Raw genomic sequence first — 11,803 nt, forward strand, 5'->3', positions numbered from 1 at the left:
TCATGAAAAGGTTCTCTAAACGAGAGCTATTAACCTAATCATCTGAATCAACTAATTAACTCTAAATACCTGCAAAAGATTCCTGAGGCTTTTTAAAAACTCCCAGCCTGGTTCATTACTCAAAACCGCAATCATGGGTAAAGACTGCCGACCTGACTGCTGTCCAGAAGGCCATCATTGGACACCCTCAAGCAAGAGAGTAAGACACAGAAAGAAATTTCTGAACGAATAGGCTGTTCCCAGAGTGCTGTATCAAGGCACCTCAGTGGGAAGTCTGTGGGAAGGAAAAAAAAGTGTGGCAAAAAAACGCTGCACAACGAGAAGAGAGAGGACCCGGACCTGAGGAAGATTGTGGAGAAGGACCGATTCCAGACCTTGGGGGACCTGCGGAAGCAGTGGACTGAGTCTGGAGTAGAAACATCCAGAGCCACCGTGCACAGGCGTGTGCTTTTGAACCAGAAAACAGCGGCAGAAGCGCCTGACCTGGGCTACAGAGAAGCAGCACTGGACTGTTGCTCAGTGGTCCAAAGTACTTTTTTCGGATGAAAGCAAATTTTGCATGTCATTCCGAAAATCAAGGTGCCAGAGTCTGGAGGAAGACTGGGGAGAAGGAAATGCCAAAATGCCTGAAGTCCAGTGTCAAGTACCCAACAGTCAGTGATGGTCTGGGGTGCCATGTCAGCTGCTGGTGTTGGTCCACTGTGTTTTATCAAGGGCAGGGTCAATGCAGCTAGCTATCAGGAGATTTTGGAGCACTTCATGCTTCCATCTGCTGAAAAGCTTTATGGAGATGAAGATTTCGTTTTTTCAGCACGACCTGGCACCTGCTCACAGTGCCAAAAACCACTGGTAAATGGTTTACTGACCATGGTATTACTGTGCTCAATTGGCCTGCCAACTCTCCTGACCTGAACCCCATAGAGGAATCTGTGGGATATTGTGAAGAGAAAGTTGAGAGACGCAAGACCCAACACTCTGGATGAGCTTTAAGGCCGCTTTGAAGCATCCTGGGCCTCCATAAACATCAGCAGTGCCACAGGCTGTGATTGCCTCCATGCCACGCCGCATTGAAGCAGTCATTTCTGCAAAAGGATTCCCGACCAAGTATTGAGTGCAAGTAACTGAACATAATTATTTGAAGGTTGACTTTTTTTTGTATTAAAAAAAACACTTTTCTTTTATTGGTCAGATGAAATATGCTAATCTTTTTGAGATAGGAATTTTGGGTTTTCATGAGCTGTATGCCAAAATCATCAGTATGAAAACAATAAAAGACCTGAAATATTTCAGTTGGTGTGCAATGAATCTAAAATATATGAAAGTTTAATTTTTATCATTACATTATGGAAAATAATGAACTTTTTCACAATATGCTAATTTTTTGAGAAGGACCTGTATGTATAATATAATAATTTCATGCAATTCATTTTAAATAATTTTAGGATTTACGTCTACTGACGCCACCTAGTGGGTCAATGAAAGAATCGTTGAACAGCATAGAACAGAACATAGAACAGCGTGGAACTGTATGCTGCAAAATCAGCTCCTTGAACAAATACATCGGGACACCAGTGCATCATTTCCATCAGAAGTGTGCTTATAATATTAATGATAAAAAATGAAGAAAAATAAGTATTTTTGACTCCAGATGAACTGTCACCTCTCAAATTTATTGTAGTTTGTAACAGAGAGAATACAAAAGCATAGACAACACTCAATATCACAAAACTGAACATGAAAGTCAAAACCTTTGCAAATGAAAATTGTTAAAATGGTACTAAGATAAAAATATATGATGCATTGTAGTTTAATCAAGAAATAAATAAAATATAAAGCTGATATATTAAAACCTTTGGCATATACTTTGAAAAAACTCTTTGAACATACAAGTTTGCTTTATAAGAGATTGTAAATTGTGGACATACAGGTATAAAACAAACCAAGACAGACATTAGATATAACAAACAACAACAGACATACACAAAAATATGATGCCAACTTCAACAGGAAAGATGGACATTTGGCACCATGTAAATCTGTGCAAAAAGTCCTGCAAATCTGTTAAAGCATAAACACAGCCAATACTAACATCAAACAGCAAACATCTGCAGTAGTTTTTAGTTGTAGTAAAGCAGAAAAAAGGCATGTGCATGCTCATGAGACAGACGAAGAGACGGTCATAACAAAACTTACACAAACTGAAAGGCCTCTGGTGTGAAAAGGGAGCTGCATCTTTATCTTTATTTCACTTAAAACTCTGAATTATGCCTTGAACTGAGATGCACTGTAAACTACAGCCCCAAAATAATGCTTTCATTCCTGGTGCTCTTCGTATCTCTGGGGCCGCAGAAGGACGCTCTGGTAGGTTTTGATGCAGGAGAAGGCTGTTGGTGGAATGAGGTGGCGGTCGATCAGGTTGTACTCCAGGTGAACAGACACCAGCAGGGAGTCCTCACGGGCCGCATTGTCACACAACGAGTTCATAGTGATGTAGCTATTGGGAGAAGATCAGGTTAAAACAGACAGACCAACAGACAGACAGACAAACAGATACAGATTCACTAACCTGATGTAGTTGTGGTTCAGTCTCAGGTGCTGCAGATTCTTTAACTGTAGAATGCCTCGTGGGATTGATCTGAACTGGTTATGGTCCAACAGCAGTTCAGTCAGTGAGTTGTACATGCCCAGAAAGGACACTTCATTTATCCCGTCTTCACGCAGACGGTTGTATGACAGCTGCAGGGACTCCAGACCAGGTCGCAGGTGGCCGAACACATAGCCAGGGATGCGCTCAATTTGGTTGTGATGCAAGATGAGTTGCCGCAGTCCAACCGGCAGGAAAGAGGGAACGTGAACCAGCTTATTGTGGGAAAGGTCCAAATACTCCAGTTTTCTGTGGATAAAGGCATTTTTGAAGATGCTTCAAGATAGTTTAGAAATACTTTATTACATACTAAATAATGAATTTTATACTATGTAACTACATATTATATTATGACAAATACATTTCCAAAATTTTATGTACTTTTTGTTCACAGTGACAGTAATAGTTATTAGTAAAAGTTCAGACCAGTTGTCTAACAGGGTGTCCATTTTTAGTAACTAATTTTTTCAAATGACAATATATGTATTTCGTGCCTCCCAAACTACCATTCAAAGGTTTGGGGCCAGTCAGTAATATTTTTTTAAGAAATATGCATGATGCATGACATTGAACAAAAGACAATAAAGGAATAAATTACATTTTAAAATAAATAAAAACAGTTATTTTAAATATCAAAATTTCACAATATTGTTAATGTATTTTTGATCAAATCAATGCAGCCTCAGTGAGCGTAAGAGGCACCTCTCAAAAACATTTTCCAAACTGTATAAAATAAAATTATAATGTACAATTATATGACTCTGTACATCAACAATGATTATTTGAATGTCTTTGAAGCATGTATGCACATTAATTTGGTACTATATACATGTCATCATAGGCTTGGCTTGAAATTTTTAGTTTTCAATTATTAGTTTTTATACAACTGCTCCGACTCTTTATTCACCATATAAATTACAGTAATTGTCCACAAGATGGCACATAACAGCAGAGATAGAGGCAGAGAACTGTGAGCTGAACTCACAGCAAGTGTCTCCATGCTCTTGGATGAATGCGGTCCTCTCGGATTCGATTATGGCTGAGGTTCAGGACTCTCAGGTTTGTGGTCTTGTTGAGGAGCCCTGAATGGACCACCTCAATCTTGTTGTCAGAAAGGTGCAGCTCCTAAAGAAATTACAAATCAACAACATTCCATTATATACCACACTATATAACTAAATTTTGGCCTTGAGACACAAAATGTAACTGACCTGTACTGAAATAGGCAGACCAGAGGGAATAGCCCTGAACTTGTTGTCGTCCAGTCTTAGGTAAGTCAGTCTTCTCAGAGGCTTGAAGGCCAGAGGAGAGACATTTCCATCATGGAAATAATTATCCTCTAACTCTAGAGTCAGCAGCTGGGACAAACCTGAGGCAAACATAACATTAGATTACCAGAAGATGACATTTACTCTTAGTTTGTCAGTATTTGCCAATATTTGGAAGTTTAAAGGGATAGTTCACCCCAAAATGAAAATCCTGTCATCATTTACTTACCCTCAAGTTGTTTCAACCGTGTATAAGTTTATTTCCTCTGATGAACACAAAAAGAAGATATTTTGAAAAAAAGAAATAAATACAGTTGATGGTCCCCATTGACTTCCATAGCATTTTTTTCCATACAATGAAAGTCAGTGGGGACCATCAACTGTTTGGTTACCCACATTCTGCAAAATATCTTCTTTTGTGTTCAAACTCATACAGGTTTGGTATAATATGAGCGTGAGTAAATGATGCCAGAATTTTATTTTTTGGGGTGAACTATCCCTTTAATAGAAGTCCCAGTTATGTTTAATTTAAACTTTAGAAGTTTGGGGTCAGTAAGATTTTAAAATATTTTTAAAATACAGTAAAAAAAAAAAAAAAAAAAAAGTAATATTGTGAAATATTAATTGAAAATAACTGTTTATTTAATATATAACTGTCTAAATAACTGTCTATTTTAATATATTTAAAAATGTAATTAATTCCTGAGATGGCAAAGCCATTACTCCAGTCTTCAGTATTAGATGATCCTTCAGAAATTATATGCTGATTTGGTGCCTAAGAAACATTTCTTCTAAATATTTTTGGGGAAACTGGATTATTTGATGAAAAAGGTAAAAAAAGAAAAAAAAAAGCATTTATCTGAAATAGAAATGTCTTTTCTCTCTTTTGATCAATTCAATGCATCCTTAATTCCTTTCAGAAAAAAACTCTGAAATAATAAAAAATAAATAAACGATACTGTTCATGAGAAATATTTGAGTTCAGATCGAAATCCCTGACTATTGATTTCGGATTTTAACATTTTGAGACATGTTAGAGAAGTGTAAGATTACTGGGGTCATTTCTTAGGAATCTGCACTCCATTTAAACTCATTGCTGTTTAGAAGAAACATTAAAAAGTGATTTGTCTTTCCCTATAGTTATGGGCTCCCTATAGTTAGCCTACCATAAATCACTGGATTAAGCATGAACTGACTGGCAAGTAGACAAAAGTAATTTTAAAATGCCCAGATTAACCCCTAACATGTGAAAATGCTTTTTTTTTCAGAATTGTTTGTTGTTTAATGATTTGTTAATGAGGACACTGTTTTTTTGTTTTTACTGTGAGCTGTGGGGAGTGAGACCACTGAGTTTATTATCGTTGATCTTCAGCTCCACCAGCGAGGGAGGGAGAGCCGGCACTTTAGTGAAGATGTTTCCATCAAGGTTCAACCTCCTGAGTTTCGTCAAGTTCTGCAACAGGCCGAGAAGAAACTCATGACACTGTCAAAGCCAGACTGGAGATATTTCAAAGCTTGCTGCAAGTCACAGAAGCAGAAGTTACACAACATGGATATTCAAAGTTCATCTGGCATGATGAACACAGAAGGTAAAAAGTGAACATGTGAAAAAAAAAAAAAAAACACTATTCTGCTCTGTCATATATATGTCACCTGTAAAACCTGTGCTTGGCGCCCAGTAGATATGACACACAGGTGAGAAAAAAAGTAAAAAATGATTGTGTTTCCTTTTAGGGGGTAATATCTATTGACTGAAAATTCCTATGTTCACTGCAGCATCCTGGTGAGAACTGTCTCGGTGATGTCAGACCTGACATCTTGCGAAAACACGTCAGCTACTTGCTAAATATCAAGCTTGCACTGTGCCACACCATAAGGCCTGATAACTCACCACTCACCAACAGATAACAGATCACATAGCAGTTTCAGTTTTTGCAGGTCTACATTAATCTGACCATTATTAGAGTCCAAAGAAACATCACAACCATTGTTATGTGATCACAAATGGAATATGAAAACAAACAGAATGAGTTACAGTATGTGTCCCTACACTTGCTAATATAATAAAGTTCATTTGACTGCATCTCACCCGAAACACATTTGGTCCCAAAGAGAAATCATCCAGCTTGTTCTTGCTGAGGTCGAGCCACTCCAGGTTGGGAATACCTGCTAGAGCATGTGATGGGATCTTGCTGATTTTGTTATCTGCAAAATACCAGGAAGACAAGAGTAATTTTTCACCTCTTTCTGGATTTCTGTTTATAATTTTTAGTTTTTGTGTTGGGATTTTTATGTTTTTGTTATTTATATCTCAAAACATGACAAATATTTGTAATTTTCTTTCAATATATGTTCAAAAAAATCTTAATGAACCCAAATTTTGCAACTCCTGGGTTAATCTTAGTGTTCAGTAAGGGTTCATAAAGGCTTTCATGCTGGCTGCATTTGTTTGTTCGTGATGTTTGGTTTTGTTTTAATTGTTGTTTTATGTTTTTTTCTATTTATTGTTAATTATTTTTTATTATTTTTTGTTTATATTTTTGATACATTTTTTGATGAAGAAAGACTTCAAAAGAAGTATAATTTTTTGTAATAATGTAAAAAAAAATATTATCACTTTTGATCAATTTAATGCATTTTTGGAGAATTTATTTCTTTTAAAACACACACACACACACACAAAAAGAAATATAAAATATTATAAATTCTTAAACACAACACACACACACACACACAACTTCTGAACAATAATGTATATATAGTATATAAGGAATTAGGTTTAGCCTAAATGAAGAAAAAAAATATGCCAATGAGGTAAGAAAATACATTTAATTCAAGGTATATTATCTAAGACAAAACTGCATCTACATGTATTATCTTATAATACACGTAGATAATTATCTGTCTTCATGAGCAAGGTGAACTGCTCTCACCTCACCTGCAAGAAAGAGACTCCTGACCCCTGCATCTTTGATGATGGGCATATGGGTAAGGCGAGTGTTTCCACAAGCTATAAGAGACTCTGAAAACAGGCAGCCTGCTGGGAGAGACTCCATATGAACAGAGGTGCGGACGATTGGACGGCCAATACCTCTATCCACCAGGCGCCCACTGGGTGCTGGTAGTGGCCTTCCAGTGGGCAGTATCACAGATTTTCTTGTAGGAAGAGCAAAGGCCGGTTCTGCTCGTGGTATGGCTGGTTTGAGTGTGGGCGGCATTACTCGTCTTTCGATTGCTACAGGGCGAAGAGCAGATCTGAACACCGGAAAGCTGCGGTTATCATCGTCGTCATCATCACTGTCACTGTCGTCCTCTAGATAGTCATCATCATCATGGTCATCATTATCAAAATGGACGGGTCTCATATACTGAGGTACTGTGGATATTATAGGGGTCTTAGGCGGTTTACCAGGATCCAGACTCACAATCACCTCCTTGTTTTTCTTCACTTGCTTCTTAGGGACATTTGAGGGTGGCTGAATAGACAACATAAATGTTTAAGAACAATTAAAAGAGATAAAATCGGCTTAAAACTAGCCTAAAGTGGTTTGCTATTCTTAGCTGGTCTGGTTTGCTGGATTTATACTCTTAAAATAAAGGTTCTTTATTGGCATTGTTGGTTCCATGAGAAATTGTTAACATTCATAGAATCTTTCCATTGCATAAAAGGTTCTTTAAATTATAAAATGTTCTTCACACTGAGAAAAAAATGTTTCTTTTAAGAACCGTGCACTGAAAGGTTATCCGAGGAACCAAAATTGTTTGTCTATGACATTGTTGCAACCCCCCCCCCCATTTTAAGAGTGTAGAGTGGTTTTGGATACTGTTCATCTCACAACAATGGAAGACCGAAAAAGCTGACCAGGTAAACAAACTTAGCACCAGCATAGCCTAAAAAGAGCAGACAGACCACCCTAAACCAGTTTAAACTACAATAATGAGGGGAAAAATCAGTATGAAGTATATGAAGCATAGAACATTTTCTCATGCACATCTACATACTTCTTTTGCTGGGGTGACCACCATCCTGTTCTTCTTTGGTTTCACCTCCAGAACCTCCGTCCCCACAGATGGTTTTTCATTTCCTGTCAGTCTGTTTTTCCAGCTTGTTTTCCCCACAGATGTTGGACTGGACTTACTGGCCACAGACTTCAGGGTGGGTGAAGCTATACATGGTGTGGCAAACAGAAAATCATTACCCACCACCAAGCATCCCACTCTCTTATGGCGCCTTTCCCAGCACTGCATTGCACCACACTAAAAGCCAATGTTTTACATGTTTTACATAATTCCAAGCCTGTATCACCAAAGGGATTACCACCGTTCTCTTAAGCTCTTACTACAAATTGCTAATCCAATTACTTTTTGAATGTAATTCAAAAAGTTACAACCCCCCCAATTAAACAAAAAAGGTAGAATAGAACTAGGCCTGCTGCTCAAAAGTTTTCAAATTCAAAATATTTATATTTCAAATATTTCTAATTCAAATAATTCTATTAATCAAAGAATCCTGCTGGGAGATAGAGAGATGATGGTTCCCAAACCTCTGGCCGGGCAGGGGATGGTTCGGCAGCTCACTGCTCCATGTTTACACTGGCACACACTGCAAGGCTCTGGAGACCAGACAGCCCCCTCAAACAGAGAAATCCCATTCACCAAGCACTGACTGCTATGGCCTGGCATGTATCCAAACACACAAAATATCAGAATTCTGCACACAGTGGCTTCAACAAGCAACTGGACACTTAATCCACACTTAAAACGCAAGACACCGCATTAGATAGCAAGTGGCAATAATATATAATATAATATAATATAATATAATATAATATAATATAATATAATATAATATAATATAATATAATATAATATAATATAATATAATATAAAATTAAATAAAAAAATATAATTTATTATTACTGTATGATTATTATTATTAGTGTCAGTTTCCTTTAAGTTAACAAAGGTGTCCTAGCAACAAAACAAATTCTGTAAATTGTTTTGCTTGAAATGTATTTGTCAGTTAAATGTTAGTTTAATGTTTTGTGATATAATGCACTGACATTCATACATTTTTAAGTATGAATTTTGTCCAAATATTGTATAGACCTTTCATCCTTTCTTTCATTATAATTCAGTGCAACCACTTATTTTTCAAGAAATAAAACTGCACAATGAATATTTAATAATTATACACACACACATACTTTTAAAATGTCCTATTTCTGTTCATTTTTCGCTTAACCACTTTTTTGACAATTGCATAATAAATATAAATATAAAATCACAATATTAGAAAACTGTATTTTCTTCTCTTATGGTCTAATCTTTTTGGCTTAAATAAAATGCTATAAGCATTACTCACCTGGAAGGAATGGGTTATCATACTCAGGTGCATCTTCAGCAGATAAGAATCGTCTGGAGTTCCTCTGTTTCTCTCTTCTTCCCTTTTCTCGTTTTTCTTCAGCTGCTAAAAGCGCTAAACACAGACACAGACACAAAGCTAAAAGCTTGTACATTGTTAATGTATGCTTGAGTCAGTTCAGGTATGATCTGCTAGAGACAGCTGCCTCAATGACTCTGAGGGCTGCACCTTCTGAAAGGCCAGTTATATTCTGCCTCTGAAAATCATGTTCAACCCATCACCCGTCCCTCCGAGGAAAACAAAAAAGAAAAAGAAATGCAAAGGTGAGAGCAGAGAGTGAGGAGGAAGGAATGGAACGGAAGCAGGGGAGTGAGAGGGAAAAAATAAAATCAAAACAGTTTCAACAAAGCGCCTCTTTCACTTGGCCTGAAGACTAACCGCCTCTCCTTTCCCTCTCAACGAACGCCCAACAGTCCCGAGAGCCAAACAAACTATTAGAGCATCCTCAAGGGGAAAAAAAATCTTATCTTTGACACGATTTAATGTTCTGACGTCAACGGATGCACTTCTGGTGTGTGGGATTTCAGATTTATGTGTTGATGAATAAAACATAGCTCTCTCAAAACGCTCGTTATTGTTTGTGCTTCACTGCTAGTGCAAGTTTGATGGAAGAGCAGAGAAAACATTGGCCTGTAGGGACCCCGTTGATATGAAAGGTAGCTTTGTTTGTCCAAGGGCCAACGGCACCACAGTCCTGAGAAATTCTTCAAGTGCCGTTGCCTTTTGCAACCTTGCTTGACCATGTAGCCCCTTTCTGTCCAGTGTGGCTATTTCACTGCATAGGAGCGCTGTTGCTATGACAACCACTTCATTAAATAACATTGCAGAGAATTATGCCACTTCCTTTCTGAGTAGTTTAATTATTGACATAAATAAGAAACTGAAATTATCTTAATGGAGTACATTTTTACAATCAATGTTCTGCCATTATTCTAGGCTAATGGGGTTGCCAGGATGTCACTATGTGGTTGCTTACTTGAGTCACAAGAGTCAACCCTCAGCTTTACTATTCTGGATCCCTGAATATGGTTTGGGTTTGTCCAGCTAGGCAAAAATCACAAGTATATTCGTTTACGAAAATAATAACACACGTAAACTTAGACTATACTAAACTGCTTGAGTAAATAACCATGTTCATATGCAATGAGATAAATCTACAGTACCATTCAAAATTCATAAAAATGGTAATATTCTGAAATTTGTTTTCTATTTTTATATATTTTAAAATATAATTTATTTCCTACAGAAATTATTCTAATATGTTGATTTGGTTCAATAAAGATTTCTTCTTCTTATCAATGTTGAGAACAGTTGTGCTGCTTAATATAAAAAAAAAAAAAAAAAAAACTCAAAATACATTTTTTTATGATTCTTTAATGAATAGAAAGTTCAAACGAACAGCATTTATCTGAAATAAAAAATATTTTTAATAAATACTTGCTGAATAAAAGTATTATTTAAAATAATATATTTAAAGATATTCCAAAATCACAGCAATAAATATGACATATTATTCTTCATCATGTATATACCTTATCCAGAATATCCATTTAACGTAACAAAATTTTCATTTGTACTCTTAGGTGTTAAAACATTGATTTTGAAGAAATACATTTGGACTGAGAACAAAATTTATTTTACAAACATTTCACAAACTAAAATTAATAGATGTCTTAAGTTTCAACTACCACATGTAGAGGAATATTCCAATCACTGTGAAGCATGTAAACCTTTTTTATTGGAATAAAGGCTTTTAAGAATATGGACCTTAATCAGTGCAAATAAATGTGGTCAGCTAGCACTACATTAGTACGCAAGTGTAAGCTTGTTATGATTATATAAAATGTGTTTTTAGCAGGCTGGGACAAGTAAGTAATTTAGTTCTACTTAATTCTGTTTGCATCTCCTACACTCCAGTTTGTTATAGCCTTTCTTTGTTTTTGCCTCCCACACAGAAGATTATTAAGCAATTTGATGTAGCACTACCCTCTAGACATGCCCTGAGCTTCCTGTCTTTTATTCAAAAATAAAAACTCTGAATGTTCAAGAAGACAAACAATCATTTAAAACAGGTAAACACGCCACCCACATCTTCCTGCCTTTGGGTTTACCACATACACCTGCTCAGAGTCTGACCAAAAAAACAGATTAGACCAGATATAAATGATATAAACAAATAACACAGATATCATTTTAGCAACATCCTTCATCTGTGGTCCGCTTTTGGAATGAGAGTGTATTTGAAGACGCTTCCAAAAATATGCTTTGATATACAACTCAAGTAAGCCAACCCCAGACAGCAAACAGTCTAGTGCGTTCATTTTCTTCATGACTACTTGAGAATCAGTGTTTACTTTTGCCTAGAATTCCCCATCCGTCCACACACACAGCTGGAGCCAAGCCTGTCGAGAACACGATATATCTGCCACCCAGACTGTTTAGAGAACGTGACTGACCCAAGACAGA

General features: G+C 36.7%; 1 protein-coding gene across 1 annotated transcript; it reads right to left on the reverse strand.

The window, feature by feature from the left end:
- Nucleotides 1-1,651: 1,651 nt before the first annotated feature.
- LOC109059280 (extracellular matrix protein 2-like) lies at nt 1,652-9,756 on the reverse strand. Its single transcript, XM_042761871.1, has 10 exons — nt 9,278-9,756; nt 8,457-8,588; nt 7,915-8,078; nt 6,851-7,388; nt 6,002-6,117; nt 5,234-5,365; nt 3,856-4,014; nt 3,630-3,769; nt 2,567-2,893; nt 1,652-2,494 (listed from the first exon to the last, which is right to left on the reverse strand). Exons 1-10 carry the CDS (start codon nt 9,429-9,431, stop codon nt 2,314-2,316), a joined length of 2,043 nt encoding a protein of 680 aa, XP_042617805.1. The 5' UTR covers nt 9,432-9,756; the 3' UTR covers nt 1,652-2,313.
- Between the last annotated feature and the right edge of the window lie 2,047 nt (nt 9,757-11,803).

This window comes from Cyprinus carpio, chromosome A8, assembly GCF_018340385.1.
Source record: "Cyprinus carpio isolate SPL01 chromosome A8, ASM1834038v1, whole genome shotgun sequence".
NCBI classification, from domain to species: domain Eukaryota; kingdom Metazoa; phylum Chordata; class Actinopteri; order Cypriniformes; family Cyprinidae; genus Cyprinus; species Cyprinus carpio.

Coding starts and splice junctions, on each gene's coding strand:
- LOC109059280 (XM_042761871.1), bottom strand. CDS start 9,431: ATGTACAAGCTTTTAGCTTTGTGTCTGTGTCTGTGTTTAGCGCTTTTA. Junction 7,389..7,914: donor TGGTCACCCCAGCAAAAGAA/GTATGTAGATGT, acceptor TTGTCTATTCAG/CCACCCTCAAATGTCCCTAA. Junction 3,770..3,855: donor GTCTGCCTATTTCAGTACAG/GTCAGTTACATT, acceptor TAATTTCTTTAG/GAGCTGCACCTTTCTGACAA.